This window comes from Pseudochaenichthys georgianus, chromosome 10 (assembly GCF_902827115.2).
Source record: "Pseudochaenichthys georgianus chromosome 10, fPseGeo1.2, whole genome shotgun sequence".
Lineage (NCBI taxonomy): Eukaryota > Metazoa > Chordata > Actinopteri > Perciformes > Channichthyidae > Pseudochaenichthys > Pseudochaenichthys georgianus.
Genome location: NC_047512.1, coordinates 13513239 through 13530767, shown reverse-complemented (window position 1 = coordinate 13530767; position 17529 = coordinate 13513239). Strand labels below are relative to the sequence as shown.

General features: G+C 45.2%; 1 protein-coding gene across 2 annotated transcripts in view; it reads right to left on the bottom strand.

Moving 5' to 3' along the window:
• Window positions 1-8048: 8048 nt before the first annotated feature.
• The window catches only part of enox2 (ecto-NOX disulfide-thiol exchanger 2), a 149723-nt gene continuing 140242 nt past the window's right edge, over window positions 8049-17529 (bottom strand). For both annotated transcript variants that reach the window (XM_034093306.1, XM_034093307.2), the window contains 4 exons: window positions 17399-17455; window positions 16293-16398; window positions 12169-12254; window positions 8049-8816 (listed from right to left, as the gene is read on the bottom strand). In XM_034093306.1, the coding sequence (XP_033949197.1) occupies window positions 8685-8816; window positions 12169-12254; window positions 16293-16398; window positions 17399-17455 (381 nt within the window). In that variant the 3' untranslated portion in view covers window positions 8049-8684. The remainder of the gene's footprint in view (window positions 8817-12168; window positions 12255-16292; window positions 16399-17398; window positions 17456-17529) is intronic.

Here is a 17529-nt window from a genome sequence, read left to right as displayed (position 1 = left end):
TCAGAGTCCCAGACACCCCAGAGAGCAGTGTAAAGCAATTATTCCAACACTTGCCATTCATTCAGGCTGAAAGTGCATGCAAGGCTCTGAGCATACCGAATGGCAGTAAACAAAAAACATTGTATGAAACGTGATTTGCTACCTGCCAAACTAATAATCCTCAAATAAACAGAAAGCTCTTTAGTTCTAGTTTTTCACATTCCATAGTTTCTAGTTCCTTAGATGTCCTTCCAAGTGCCTGCAGGCAAATGTTTCTGGAGCTGTGCTGCGTATCGCTGCTGCCGCACTGGCACCCTGGAAAAAGAGTGGATTTTAGGAGCTTTAATGCATACATGAATTAATGAGGACCGTGGAGCTTTTTATTGGAAAAGAAACCCTCTGGAACATGTCTCCCAGCGCCGCGGGAGCTACACCCGCTGTCAATGCAAATCCCCCCCGCGCTGGCCCTCTGGGTGACTGAGTGCAGGGGAAAGTGTAGCTGCTGTTGTGCTCAATAGGAGGAGCTGTTGACTCACTACTTTATGTCAATGAGCTTTTGGATTGTTTTCTCGTTGAGACCAAGCGGCAAACTGTGGGGTAGAGCCGGGAAGCCAATACGGAAGTGCCACACACTGCAGTTCATACATGGGCCGCTAGGGACTGGCTGCAGAAAGGAGCAATTTCCATAGACCCCCATGTTAAAATGCCCAACTTTACAGCAGAAAAAAACATGTTTCTACCCATGGATGCAATACATATTATTATCGATATAGTTAGATTCTACCTTCATGATTATGAATCTGTGAGTGAATTGTTTTCTAACACAACCCTTTTATTTATATGAAAGTGTTTGCATAAATTAGGGCGTGGTCACTTTGATGGACACGTACATGCCTCACTGTCAGCTAACAGCAACTTGTCCACTCTGTTGCTCTCTACAACCATAGAGGCTACAACGTTAGTTAGTCATAGTACTGTACTTGACCCTTTAGCTTTAGCCGTGTTCGTGGTGATTGTGCCTTTTAGGGAATATTGTTACAAATACCAGACAATTAAAATGTGGTGCTGTGCGCTTGAATGTACTAACAGAACTTCCAATAAGTCAAAATGATAATATTATACATGTTAACCCCGTTCGCAGGTGTTTGTGCAGGGTTGCCAACTTTGGGTACCTGGCTGGAGTGAGATTTTGATATCATGGATTTAATTACACATATGCGCACGAAATGACTGCTATCGTGTCAGCAGCGGGATCTTAGCATATATATAGGATATATATACAATATATACAAATACACAATATTGGACACAGACTATAAAGGGCACAAAGTTTCATTCACTAATGAAAGTCAAACACATGTTTGTTTCCACTATTTTATTGTGTGCCTGATAAGCAATTAATTGACTTATATAAATTAAAATGTACTCGATAAATTGCCATTTACATGAGGATGTGACTAGCAGTTTGAAATGATGTACTTGAATTATTATTATATATTATCATTATGTCAGGGGTCTAAAATGGTCATACAACGGTACCGACAATATTATCGTTTATCGCAATAATTTCCGGGAAAATGTATTCAATAAAATTAATTATCGTGAGAGGCCTATACATGACACACACACACAAACAAATCTACAGACTTACTCTAAACTGCCAAACATATTAATTAACACACTCTATTTTGACCTAGTAGAACAATAAGCAGCAGACTTTTACTTTTTTATAATTTCTACTGGATCTTAGATCTGCGCTTGCACAATACGAGTCGGCAGTTGCGAGAGAGTATTTTTGTTGAGTAATCTATGGTAGCGCTAACCCTTGACAATGAAACGCCACGCGTGAGGTTTAGATTATTTCCCTGTCTCAATCCAAATTGAACTGTATGAAATAAAAAGGCACATTTGTCTTGTAGTAAATAAAAAGGGCGACCTGGAGCCAATCCTGCAATTTCCCCACAGGTGAAAGAGTTGACATGCTGAAAGCCCAACCCCTGTAGGGGGGTCTGCGGGGATTCTCCCCCACGTGATTTTTCGAAATACTAACATAAAATACACATTCTGGTACTCTCTTGAGAAGAAAAATAAATAAATATATTACTACACGACATATTTAAAAAAAATGAATGCCATTTTAGTTTTTTGTTACTTTGTTCTGAAAGCTGAACCTGCTGCTCCTCACAGAGAGAAGAGGGAAGAGGCTGTGTGAATTACTTTACATTGTGGATAAGGGTGGATAGCCCCCATTGTTCTGTGTGTCAAAATGAAAGACAGCCCACACACCTATCAATCATCAAACCGTGGGGTCTTATTTCATTATGTGTTGATTTCTATCAACACGTAATGTTGTATCGACGTATAGAGATGTACTACAGCAAAAGTATTCTCTGTGGGGACTTCCTGCAACAACACCACGCCGTTATCTTGATTCTGATTGGCCAGAAGACATTATCAAAGATCTTCTATTGAGAAGACGATCACTACCTGACAAAAGTTTTCAAAACCGTTTCTAGTCTTCGGTATTCTTGTTTTTGGCGTGAGAATAGTTTGGGCAGCGTGAGAGCGTGAGATTGAGAGTGAAAGCGTGTGTCACACGCCAGATGCGTGAGAGTTGGCAACCCTGGTTTGTGTGCTTGGTAGCTTAGCTTGTTACTTATTAGCCAGCTAAGGACGTAACCCTTTATGCATACATATATATTTTAGTTTATGATTCAGCCTTGGTTAAGACTTTTATAGTATATGGCTAGACGCTCATAATGCTAAACGGGAGCAAATGTTAATAGGGGATCCGATTATCCCAGTGGTGGCCGCCGGAGCTAACGGAGCCGCAGGGGGCTAGCTCCAGCCGGCGTCCCGGAGCTAGCCCACTGCGGCTCCGTTAGGTCCGGGCGGTGGAGTCCGTCTTTTCTCAACGTGTGAATGACAAGCATTAAGAATAACAAAATATAGCTAATTCTCTTGCAGATTGTCTCATTTGATTATGAATGTAACGTTTATATAGGGGTACTACACTGTTAGCAGTAACTTGGTATGCATTTATTTCATGTTGGCTTAGCTTCTGAGCCTGTTTACTTCCAGTTCGGAGGCAGCTGGTCCCGCCTCGGCTCCGCCTCTTTGCCCTTATTTGGAGCAGGCTGGATTAGACTCTGACGTCACAGTCGAGCCGTTAGTGGCCGACTCCGCCTACTAAGGGCTTCACGGCAACTCTGCAGAATCCTATGGGTGACGTCACGGACACTATGTCCATTTATATATACAGTCTATGGTTGAGACCTAGATATTTGGTGTTTATCTGGGGACAGACAAAGAAAATCGCGCTTTTGAGAGAAGGGCAGTGTCAGAGACTCTACAACTGTAAACCTAGTGGCTCCATGACCAGAGTGGACCAGATGAGAAGAGATCTGTATTCCTCTAATCCAGTGGTTCTCAACTGGTGGGTGACCTATTTCAAGAAGAGCACCAGGCACCAGGCACCAGGCACATCTCCGGCACATCTCCGGGTCCTTTTCGCGAGGCTCAACCAACACGGCCTGATTATCAACCCGGCGAAGTGTCAGTTCGGGTTGTCCTCCATCCATTTCCTCGGGCACCTCATCAGCAAGGATGGGGCCTCCCCCCTCCCGTCGAAAGTGGAGGCCGTGTCTGCCTTTCCACTACCGCCTACAGCTCGGGCGCTCCGAGAGTTCCTCGGGATGGTGACGTTTTATCACCGGTTCATCCGCCGGGCGGCCCACACCATGCGCCCGCTGTACAAGGCCCTCAAGGACAAGTCCCCCGGCCAGGCCATAGACTGGACGGCTGAAAGGGAGGTCGCTTTCAACACCACCAAAGCCGCCCTGAGCGAAGCCGCCATGTTGGCTCACCTGTCACACAGGGCCCCCATCGCTATCACCACCGACGCGTCAGACTACGCAGTGGGCGGAACAATGGGTCGACGGTGCCTGGCAACCGCTCGCCTTTTTCAGTCGCCAGTTGACTCCCAGGGAGCGCAAGTACAGCACTTTCGACAGAGAACTCCTTGGTCTCTATTTGGCGGTTCGCCACTTCCGTTTCCTGCTGGAAGGCCGGGATTACAAGCCACTGACCTTCTGCATGTCCAAGGTGGCCGAGCCGTGGTCCGCCCGACAGCAACGCCAGCTTTCGTACATCTCCGAGTACAGCACGGACATACGACACATCGCTGGCAAGGCTAACGTGGTCGCGGACTGCCTCTCCAGAGCGGTCATCGGAGCTGTGCAGCTGGGCCTCGATTACCTCCGCATGGGCGCTGACCAGGCCTCTGACCACGGGGTCCAGACCTTCAAGGCCTCGGTCACGGGATTACGCCCGTAGGAGGTCACGGTCGGTGACTCTGGCGCAAAGCTGTGGTGTGACGTCTCCACGGGCCAGCCTTGACCGCCGGTCCCTGCGGACTGGCGCCGACCCGTTTTTGAGGCGGTTCACAATCTTTCCCACCCCGGTAGGAAGCCGTCCGTGAAGTTGTTGTTGCAGAAGTTCGTGTGGCAGGGGCTTAAGAAGGACGTGAGGACCTGGGTCGACTCGTGCGTGGCCTGTCAACGGGCCAAAGTCCACCGCCATACTAGGGCCCCTTTTGAACTTTTTGCGGTTCCTGAGAGGAGGTTTGACCATGTCAATGTCAACCTCGTAGGTCTGCTTCCCCCCTCTCACGGTTTCACCTACCTGTTTACGATGGTGGACAGGACGACCCGCTGGCCCAAGGCCGTTCCCCTCGCCTCGACGTCAGCTTCCGACGTCGCCCGCGCTTTCATCGGCACGTGGGTGGCGCGCTTTGGGACCCCGTCTGACCGCGGTTCTCAGTTCACCTCGGAGCTGTGGAACGCTGTTGCTGTGGGTTTGGGGGTCAAGCTGCACCGCACCACCGCATATCACCCCCAGGCTAACGGATTGTGTGAGCGGTTTCACCGGTCCATGAAGGCGTCACTGCGTGCCGGCTTGACAGACGGCAACTGGGTGGATAAGCTCCCGTGGGTTATGCTCAGCCTCAGGTGTGCCCCCAAGGAAGACCTGCAGTCCTCGTCGGCGGAGCTCGTCTATGGCCAGACGCTACGGGACCGCCACTGTGCCCTGGTCTGCGGCCGGGCAGCGCTCCTCCCTGCACAGCAACCCAGCTGGGGCCGCCCTCCCATGGACCGCCCCCTGAGGGGATGCCCCTGCCCTCGCCTGCGCCCCGCCCTCCGTACGCGCCGGGGTCGGGTGGTACTTCCTCCCAGGCACGAGGATTTTGACTATGGGTGAATACTGGGGGGGCTTGTGTGGTGATTGACATTATTCACCCACGGATCTATGGTTTGGGGTATTGTTCGGCACGGACATTTTAGTGAACCGGACTTCCTGTTTCCGTCGGTCTTCGCTTCCCGGGCATGAAGTTGTTTACATGTGTTTTCAGATGCTAAATAAAAGTCTAGCTTGTACCTTCGATACCCCGCCTCCGACTCCCGTCTCTCGGCACTACGCGGTAGAACTATTCTTTATACATCCATGGGTGCAACTTCAGATAAAAATGAACACGTAATGAAATATGACCCCCGGTTTGATGATCGACAGGTCACAGAACAATGGGGGCTATCTACCCTTATCCACAATTTAAAGTAATTCACACAGACTCTCTCCTCTTTACTCTTCTCTGTGTGGAGCAGCAAGTTCAGCTGTCAGAACAAAGTGAAACACAAACAATGGCATAGGCTACAATATTATTAAAATGTCGGGTAGTAATAGATGCATTTATTTTCTTCACAGAGTGTACCAGAATGCGTAGTTTATTAGTTAGTATTTCTAAAAATTTCCTGGGGGAGAATCCCTCCAGATCTTTTTCTGGGGTTGGGTTTTCAGCATGTGTGCCATACAGTTCATCTTTGATTCCATCATCTCATTAAAGCTTTTTTAAAAGCATACTTTAGTTCCGTGAAGGGATATATGCCCTGTACTTTAATTAATATTGTATGCTGAAGCGTATATTACAGCACGATTTTTTGTTGAATAGATTTGAGTGGTTCAAAATGTCGGGTCGCGATTTATTGACAAATAAAAAAGTGGGTCCAGAGGCCTGACCAGTTCAGAACCACTATCTAATCCACTTTCTGTTGTGATCTTATTATGGACCACACACAGCTAGCATGCTCTCACCTGCTCACTCAAGGGAGGCCATAATCATAATGAGTTAGAGGAGGAAGCCTTAAGGAAGCAACATGAGAGGAAAAGGTAATTAAGGGTATCTCGAGCATCATGATATCACCCAAAAGAATGTGGTTATCTCCTCATGTCCAATTACATCATTAAACGTGATGTATTTACAAAGTTATTTAAAGAAATCTCACCAAAATGGCGCCTGTACATTTATAATTCTGCTCAGAATTTGATCTTCAAACATCTCCCCTTCGTGACTTCACGAGGTGGGAGTCATCCTACGGCGTATTCACTGCTGGTGCACGAAAATGACTCCCTTAGATAACTTTGCTTTGCATTCACCTTGAATTGAATTAATGAGGAGGCTCCTCACTGTGTCGCAGCGAGGAGAAGACAACAGTGAATGGAGAGCGCCATTCACCAGGGACTGCTGCTGGATTTAATTAGTCCGTGTTTACCTCCTTGTGTGATGCCCGAGAACCTGATGCACAAATGTTTGTGCGTGCACACTCACACAGCTGTAAAAGAGACAAATTGCAAGTGCCTGCAGTAAATCAGTGCATAGGAATAGCAACTCAGTTGGGAGGAAACGCTAGACAGAAAGCAGCTTCTGAAAGAAAATAATTCACCATATTGGTGTTTTGTTGATGTTAGGGAGAGCATGAGAGAAACTAATGAGTGGGATAGGAGAGGCTGGTGTGAGGGGGGCTTCGGGGATGTTCTGCTGAGATCTTACACTGTGAAGAGGAAGTGTAGCGATGCACAACTCAACACAGGCAGCATCTCTCACCATCACATGGGTGCAAGGCAGGCAGAAGCTGAAGAGTATGGATTTGCACTTCCTCATCCAACGTGTCGGAAATTCCTTGAAATGTCTCAAATAGAAAGAGACAATGCTGATCTTTGCTCTAACACATTGCCATGACAGCATATCCAATAATAAACCACTATAATACAGCACCAGCATTAAGTCTCTGTCCTAATCACGCTTGACAGAAGCCTACAAACGAATTGGGTTGGAGGTTACATTCTGTATTTAACATGCAGGCACCTCCACTCCCAGGACAGTTTTTCTTTTCTCACCCATGAAACCCCTCTTTCTGTTCAAACCAATGCTGTTAATAATGGATACATGCACACGGAAGGAATGCCTTGTAGCGGCTTATCGTCAAAACATACTCATTCCCCATCATTAATTCAGGTACAAGGGGGTAGTATGCTGACAAGTGCCTGAACGCTTATTTTTTTTCAAATGCAATGACTGTAGGAGATGGAGGAGGCCGATGAAATCATGTGTAATCATAATCCTTTGTTTGTCAGAGCGACGAGAGCACGCCGCCAGTGGCCTCGCATTACGAGCGCTTCACTGGGCTTCTGGGAGGAACCTCCACCACTGGAGAAAGAAAACTCTCTCAGAAGGAGGTTGTATAACCACTTAATATATGGATCCAGGCAAGTAGCACACACACACATTTTGGGCACGTACCTTGATGGAAGCAGCACACAACAACAGCCTCACCAATTAAACATCATTAACATGATCCCCGAGGTGTGTTTCCCTGTAAAGTGTGATGCCGCTGTGCTTTGCCTTCAGACTGGCTGAAAGACTCATTTGCTTTTCAAAGACAGAAATGCCCTTATGTAAGCTTCTAAAACTAGCCTTGAGTGCAGCTATTAGAGGAACAAAAACAGGTAGACATCATAAAAGATGATGTCCTTCAAGCAAGAATGGGCACAAAACTTAAATGTGGACCACTTATCTCGGTGCAGGTGCTTTTGTGTCTGGCTTTCACGATTAATAGCAAAGGTTGGCAGGATTAAAGATGTTTGTAAACCTGCACCAGAAATATACACAATTATTTTACAGCAGCCTCTGAGTATGTGATAAACAAAATAAACACAACCTTTTTTATATACTCAAATGTGTGTTTTTATAATCAAAAATATCATCCAAGCATTTACAGTGTATTACAACAAATGATTCTATGCAACTGTTAACAGCCTTTACAGAAAATGAAGAAATATATCCATTTTAGATCTATTTTACAAACCAGGAACAGCAAAAAGGAGAGAGATGGAGACCAGAGTGTTCGGTTTGACCCTGATCTGCCACCTCGGTTAGCCCTGTAGTCCTGGCACACACTGACACCATACAGAGCCCCCCCCCCCCCACGGGCTCAGAAATCACAATTATCCGCTTGTGTTGGTGATAACTACATATTAATCCAGTGACTGTGGGAATCGGTGGTCTTCTGTGACTCCTAGAGAGTCGTTTGGTCTAGAAATATGGTAGCAGACACAGAGTTCACTCTCATGAAGACTTAGCCATGTGATTTGAAGCATCATTCTGATACTGGGATGCTTTGTCACGTCTCTGCCACCTACAGAGTCAGTGAAATGTTGGTGTAACATTTCCTCCAGTGTGCTCAGTCTTCTGTGTCCTTGTACAGGTACAGTCTTTGATATTTTTGGGTTTTAAACTGTGTCTTTCATGTCTCTACAGTGTCCCAATGTTGTCTGTCGTTTCTTCCTCGTCCCAGAAGCGTCTCCGGCAGAGTTTATGTGCTCTTGATGCCCTGGAAGCCGCAGAAGCTCCAGCGTTTCTCCAGACTCGCTCCGACTCCGCTCAGCTCCTGCCTGAAGGTGCAGGGCAGTCGAGAGAGAAGAGCCTCCACCTCACTGGTGTTGATCTGCGGACACACACACACACACACACACACACACACACACACACACACACACACACACACACACACACACACACACACACACACACACACACACACACACACACACACACACACACACACACACACACACACACACACACACACACACACACACACACACACACACACACACACACACACACACACACACACACACACACACACACACACACACACACACACACACACACACACACACACACACACACACACACAGTTATTAAATCCACATTAACAGAGACGACACACAGTCTTTCTACATCCATCTCCAAGTTTCCGTTTTATCTGAGGGTTTGGAAACGTAACTCTCCCACTTGATTTTGTATGAATGCTAATCAAACCTTTGAAGTGACAGTCTGCAGCAGCCACCAGTGACTGGCTTTCTGCTGGCTGCTGATGCAGGGTTTCATTTTCATCCGCCTTGATCTTTGAAGCTTGTTTTTGACGGAACCACAATGATAATATTTTAATGGACTCTGGAAAAACCTTAAGCTTCAATGAATTAAGTATTTTGACTGGCTGTTAAAAAAGCTCCAGACAAAGTAGCACCGGAGACTCTAAACAAGTCATTTCCGCAAACCACTTCTGTTTGATCAGATACTTTTGTGATAATAAAGAATAACCCAATGTTGTGTAGAGATGTATATAAACGTTTGAAGCATTCAAATAAGAAAAAGGTCTGTCGGTAGTCTGTAAACTCTTTATGCCAAGTCACAAAAAAGTAAGATGTATTTTATTGATTGATGAAAAGGGTGACGCCTACTAATTTACAAGTAATGTATTTAATGTGTGATACAAGTTCTTTATTCATCGTCATGAAGTCTAATGATATAAAACATGGTGCTCTTAACATTTGATTGATTTTTTGTATTTCTATCATAGGAAGGTCCAGCTGAGATGAGTTACCATTTGCATAAATCTGTGTTTGTTATTCGTATGCAGGCGTAACTTTTTTCCAAAAGCCTTAGGCTACTTTGAATTTCTGCAATGAACACAAACTTTACAGAAAAAAGTACAGAGGGGATGTTGCTATGAAATAGGCTTCATCATTTTTGATGCTATAAACTGGAAATTGCTCATACATCCACCCTTTATTCCTTTACGCAGCGCCTCTCTTCTCACACCTCCACTGCAATCACAGAATCATAGTGCAAGTACATTTATAGTGTGACGATATAGCAGCCACCTGACTACTGACTAATCTGATATATCGAGGTGACGAAGACAATCCACTGTAGAGGACCCACACGGTTTTGTATTAATAAACAACGTTGTTCTAACCCTGTGCTGATGTCAGGATGCATTCAGGTCCATCATGGAGATAGGAGCGATGTGACACCACAGAAAATGGAGCTGTGTGTGGAGCCGCTAGATAAGCACAGAGGAGCGGCTTGTTGGTGCAGAGTCAGTGATATTGACAAAACTCTGCTAGCTGCTTGATGTGTGTAGCGGAAAGTCGATGTGAGAATAACAGATGCACAGGTGCTGGCAAACTGGTACGCACACAGACAGACAGGCGTGGGCGTACGCTCACACACTCAAGACATGAACACACACTCGCACTAGACAACAAAAACACCAAAAGGCATGAGAGGAGACGTCACACTTATCTATCGTTGCATGTGTGAGAATGAGTCAGGGTGATGATGAGCATATTCAAAGAGCTGCAATAGTGAACAGAAATTTCTAAGGGCAAACTTTCGGAGAAGGTTTTTAAACATTTTTACAAAGTAATGAGTAAGTTTAGGTATGTTCTAATCTGAAGGATAACATGTTTATTCTGCTTGTGTGTGGCTGGTGACTTTGCCATTTTTTCTGACGGTCTCCACGTAGGGGCGGAGGGAAGAAATGGCTTTTAATCTATGGTACCTTCTGGAGGTGACATTGAATGTTGGCCTTTTGAAAGCCTTGTGTAAGTGGCAGTGGAGAGCGGAAATAGGTGTGGAATAGTGTGCCTCCCCAGAAAGACGGGGATAAAATAGCTTTGCTTCGCCAGACAGAGTGGAAACTGAGGGCGGTATTTGGCTTCAAGTGTGAAAATCAAGGATCTAGTTTTAATATGTTCCCGCATCGAGGGAAATCACACTAGCCAGATACGGCTAGCCATATGGATAAAAAAGTTAGAGAAATTGCAGCAGAAGTTTTTGAAGATTCTACTTCTGACCAAACGGATGTCTCGTTATTTTTGATGCTGTGTTTTTGTATGACTGCCTTTTTCTCTATGATTGTTTCCTAGCTGTTAAATACAATTTGTATTAAATTCAAATCCAGTACTAAACTCATTCTCCTCGTCCCTCTAAACCAGTGTTTCTCAAACTTTTTCATACCAAGGACCACTTAACCAATAAAAAAACACTCGCGGACCACCTAACTCCACAAATATCCAAAAACACATCGTTTTTCTAGAACAGATTACAAATCGCCTGAAAATGATACATACAAGTGGCAACATGTGTGATGAAGGTGTTGCGCTGGGCTATATCATGCAATCGAAAGTGAAACTTCAGCTCGCTCCATTGCGGAGATATTTCTGCTAGAGTGCGGAAAACTTTAATTTAATTAATTTAAAATGTGAAATGTTACCAATATACTCACGGACCACTAGGGGGGGGTCACGGACCACACTTTGAGAAGCACTGCTCTTAACTAAGAAAACACACAATCCACTGGCTGACACACAGTGGAGGTATGAAATTATGTTTTTTTTCCACTTACAAACTATGGCTGAATCTCGACACCAGCTGCAGTGAACCTTAGTTTAGCCGTTACAAAAATAAAGCTTCATTTTAACCAGCAAGCAGTGGCTGCAACTTTTATGTTTCTATCGCTCTTTGCTAACAAGAAGGCTTGAACATTTGCATTCGAACTAAAGAAGCTGGATATTTTCCCGAAGACATCCCTATTCAGGCGTCTGCTGCAAAAGCCTCAATGAGATCACATCTGCATGTAGCCTATCCTATCCTGACTGTTTCAGAGATACTTTGACATTTCGGCAGAGATTGTGGATGAGAAAAATAAATACTTCTCTCCAAAATGTCAATCTCTTTCTTTTAGTGCCTGGGCCTCCCCTCAAGACAAATCCTCCAAAAGCATCCATTTCTATAGAGCGCATTAGGAAGCTCTCTCACTGAGGGGCCGTGTGTCTCCGTGCGCAGCGGGACCCTGGCACTCTGCAGGCCCGTATGTCAGCCCGGTGGGGGGGGGGGGGGGGGGGGGGGGGGGGCTGACAAAACTGTCTGTTTGGGTGGATCTACTCTAGATTGCAGTTGAGGCCAGGCTATGCTAATTTTTCCCACATTTTGGATTCTTTTACCTTGGTGTCCAAGCGCTGCAGGTAGGAACAGATGTACTCGATGCTGGCTCCGAACGGGTGGACGTGCAGGAACGTTGCAATGATCCCTGGAGGAGAAAAAACAATGCAGAGATGAGAAAGCAGTCACATTCCTCCAGCTACTGTCACCTGTTGAACATTGACAAACCTGCCAGATGATGTGCTCCTTCTCTGAGTCTAACAGGAGCTTCCAGTGGCTTCTCCCAGAGTCCCCGCACTGTTAAGAGCCTCTTGTATATCATGGCTCCAGATCAGAGGGAGTGTTTAATGACAGCTTTGATGTCATTGTCTCTAATCAAAGCCAGACTCAGCTCAAACAAACCATCTGCGATCAGCGCACAGACAGCAGACTGATAATCCCCCCACCTCTGCTTACTAACCACCTATAGCGAATCGAAACGGGCATTCTACCTGCCTCCGACACTGGAGCAACAATACCTCAATCACTTGAGGCTTTTAAGAGGAAAATGCTACTTCAAGGTTTCATTATTGCCACCTGCAGGAGGTCAGACGAAGCTTGAAAACAAACAAAGTACTAGACTGGGGCTGCTGCACCGATGATGAATAAGAGACTGCCTGGGAGTTTAATGGTCCATTCAAATACAATACCAAGCAGAACTTCATGATGATGTATTTGCATGATTCGCCCACTGGAATGGTTTGGCTGTCTGTGTTTATTTGCGTTCAAAGAGCCAATGAGCATGTTCGCCAAGTAATAATAAAGACGTTTGCTTTTATCTAGCAATCTGCACACACAGCATGTGGGTTATTTAGAGTGAATGTCAGTGCAAAGGCTCAGATTTATTATCAAACATTAGAACAAGTTGATTTACATTTTTGTAATGCTCAACAGGAACTCCAATTGTCCCCCTTATTTGAAATCATATTCCCTCCTTTAAGTACTGCTCTGATTCTTACCACTATGGATACAATGCCAATTGTGACTATAACATTTGTCTTGATCTGATGATGGGAAACGGAAGATGATTCGCGACACTATGATGCAAAAGTATAACTCTCTCATTTAATTTAATTTCAAACCTTTATTTATACCAGGTGAATCCCATTGAGATCATTGATCTCTTTTTCAACGGAGACCTGCTCAAGTGGTTCCACATGAAACATAAAAACATAAATAGAACAACAAAAGGACATCATACAGCATCATTTACATAATGATCCACATAAACAGGTACCAATAGCTTCCGATTGAGTAGCATCCAACCGAGCTTTAAAAACATTTAGTGGCACCAGATTGTTCAGTTTCCATTTAATTTGCAGACTATTCCAAGACAGAGGAGCTGCGCATCTAAAAGCTGTCTTCCCTAAGACAGTCCTAGCAGTTGGCACATTTAATAAAACCACAGCATTCGATCTCAGGCAGTAGCCACTTACAATTCTCCGAGAGATCAGGGAGCAGATGTAGGATGGAAGTTTCCCTAACATGGCTTTGTATATAAAAATGTACCAGTGACTGAGCCTCCGTACAGTTAGTGAAAGCAAACCAGCCCTTGCATACAGGGTACAGTGATGGGTTAATGCTTTACAGTTTGTCACAAATCTCAGTGCGCTGTGATACGCAGCATCTAACTTGACCAGGCAATTGGCAGGTGCATTCATATAGACCAGATCCCCATAGTCCAGCACAGGTAAAAAGGTCACAGAGCCTTTTCCTGGCCTCAAGCGAGAAACAGGACTTGTTCCTGTAGAAGAACCCTAGTCTAACCCTCAGCTTTTTAAGCAGGTTATTGACATGAAGTTTAAAAGTGAGACAATCATCAAGCCAGATACCAAGGTATTTGTAACAGGAAACCTCTTCAAGTTTTATTCCTTGCGTAGTTACAATATCTAAAACAGGCTCTGGTGTCTTTTTAGCTTTAGAAAAGAGCATTACCTTGGTTTTCTCAACATTTAAAAGAAGCTTTAGTTCAGAGAGCTGACCCTGAATAATGTTAAAAACAGCCTGTAATTTAACACCAGCCTCCTGAATCGAGGGACCTGCACAGTACATCACGGTATCATCCGCATAAAAATGTAAAGTAGCTTCATCCACATTTTCACCTAAACTGTTGATGTAGATGGAGAAACACTCAACAGCAATAGTTGAGATTTCACCCTAGAAATAAATTGCTTCAGTTCGAGCAAAGCTCGGAGTATTTCTCCGGACTCTGTATGCAGTTGTGCCGTTTCTGAAGGCACCTGAAGAATGTAGAGCGTTCACACCTGCTGCCAGTTTTTCAACAATGCCATGGCCATGCTGACCTGCTGCAGTGCCTTGGGCAAACCTTAGCTGCAAGCCCCCTCTGACCCCCCCCTCCAACTGTTCTGTGAATGTTGGATTGCCTCTACACTTCAAGCACAATGCCTGCAGCCCAAGAAATCAAACAATAACCCTACAGTGAAATACTTCCTGCCTCCAGGTCTCTGGAGTGTCAATTACTTAAAGAGGGCCAATTATGCTTTCTGGTTTTTCCTTTGTTGTAGTGTGTTATATAGGTTTGTGTGCATGTAAATGGTCTGCAAAGGCTAAAATCACTATGAAACACTTGCTCTTCTATTGGCTAGCGCTCGAACACATTGCATGTGATTTGCTAAGGCAGGGGTCGGCAAGTAAGTTTGGCTTTTTAGAGCCTGCGGTGCCGGCCGTCAGCGAACCGAGCCGCTCTGTCCCTTGACGACCGGCCGTTCTGTGATTTTCCAGATTCTACAGATGGCCAGTCCGCCCCTGTTCACAAACGTATTAAGATCCAAAGCTTGAGTGCGTTTAAATCAATGCTGACAGTCTCTGTTGTAGACCGAATGCTTCTCGTTTTGCGCCGTCCCATTCAAATGACAATCACATTTCCATGCTCGCGCCAGGGCCGGGGGAGGGGTTACAAGGCGTCTTGTGCTGCATTCACTTGCACTCGGACATTAGGGATTTTCTCTCATAAATGTCCGATGAGCCAACACTTTTCTTTCAAAACAAAGCCAATCTTCCGGGCCAAATATTATTGCTGGCCCGTGGGCTGCCTGTTGCCGACCCATGTGCTAAGGGATTGGACATCTCCAAGAGGTTGACCAATCAGAACAGAGCCGGCCAGCTAACCAATCAGAGCCGACTGGGCTCTGGTTTCAGACAGAGGGTGAGAAGAGGTGCTGCAGCACAGGCAGTATGAGACAAATAAAGAGCTTTTTGAACATTAAAGCATGGAATAATGTCACAGTAGAGGCACACAATACAATGATGAAACCTGAACACTTAGATGGGGACACTGGAGGTGGTCAGCAATAATTATAACCTTTTTCTACAATTATCTTACAATAATGCCCACTTTATTGATGTGCAATTGGTTGCGATTAAGCCTGTTTTTACCCTTACTGTCATGCTTTCTTTGTTTACTCTGCACTCAACTGCTCCTGTCACCTGGAGTGTGCAGGTGCCACACCATGAATGCAAAGGGGGGCTGCTCTTCAGACAGAGAGGTTGCCGCTGCCACCTGCATTGTTTTCCCAATGACAGACCTGCTGCATCAAGGAGAGGACATTCATTTTTTTTTTTACTTTCAGTGTGACCATGGCAACCACAGAAACCACCGCCAAAAAAAACAGAATCAGGTTTTGGTTTATCCGATTTCAATTATATACCTCTCCCCTAGAAGAATATAAGAGCAAAATCAAAATCCTGTTATCCTGTGTGAAACATTTTGTTATTAATATGAGTGACTAATATGGCAGCAGAGTGTGGTGTGCAGACTGGTCGGATCAAAGATAGCCTGGAGCCACAGTTTTCTACTAGAGAGGTTGTAGGGTGCAGCCTGGGGAAAACTAGAGTAGCCATGTGTGAATATGCAGCAGACACAAGCACTTTTGCCTTTGGACATTTGCCTTTTGATGATAGTACATACAATTATGTATTTTTAAGCCTACTAAAGCTTTGAAGGTGCTTTTCAGCCTAAATGTAAGTTCCAAACAGTGCGTCTGTGCCTGCAGTTAACCAAATAACTACATTCATTTGGTCTAAAATATGATGTGCTTTGGTTTTCTCAGTATGGCGCAGCCCTACTAACGTATCGTACTAATAATGTTCAAGTGATATTAGCAGTGCAGGATGAGTTTCAACGTACCAACGAGCAGAGCCTCCCTCTCAGAGTTCACAGGACTCAGTGGATTTTTCTCCTGAGGTCCTTCCTTCTCCTGACTGCAAGACACCACTGTTGACACTGTGGCTTCCTGCAAACACACACACACACACACACACACACACACACACACACACACACACACACACACACACACACACACACACACACACTACACACACACACACACACACACACACACACACACACACACACACACCACACACACACACACACACACACACACACACACACACCACACACCACACGACACCACACACACACACACACACACACAACACCACACACACACACACACACACACACACACACACACACACACACACACAACACACACACACACACACACCACACACACACACACACACACACACACACACACACACACACACATTTACCTCCAATACATCTGCTAAGAAAATAAACAAGCTTAACCTAAAGTCGATGCGGCACGTAACAGAAATACAAACAGGAGTGGGAATGAACACATCAGAAAGTTTCACCACCAACACATTAAAACGGAGAGACAATGAGGATGAGGATAATGAGGCGGGGGATTTGTTTCTGCCAGCAGTCATATTTCTGATTTTCAAACACACAGAACCAAAAAAGAGAGGTATAAGAAGAGGACATGAAGAGACAGGAGGTAGAGACTAGGAAGGGAAGTGATCAAGCTGTTTGTTTCAGATCGCTGACAGGTGGCAGAAAAATGGGGGAGGTATAACAGAAGACTTTTTGTATGTTTATTGTCCTACATAGTGCTGCGAGTACTTTTTCCACTCATGGTGTGGAATGCCTGGTGGCCCCTTTTCCGTTTTTAATCTATCCATAACACTCAACTGTGTGGGTATGTAGACAAACTATTTTCACTTCATGACTTCCTTTATTTGCCAGCCCAGTTGAGCCTGGGTGATTTATTCAATGACAAATCCAGTTACAGTGAACCGGATTGGCCTGTAATCATCTGTCATGTCACTGGGAGAGGAAGTCAAAGGAGGACGAAAGGGAGAGTAAGGACACAAAACAATATCTGCAGAGGGGTGGGGAGTGCTAAAGCTTTTTCCACTTACGCTGGTTTGATTAGCGTTCTCCTCGCCACCTCTGTCATCTTGCTGCGACTTCTCCAGCTGTGGCACATTAGAAACATGTGAGGAAAAGCCACAGAGAAATCAGCTAAGCACTAATGTAGACAGACGGGGGG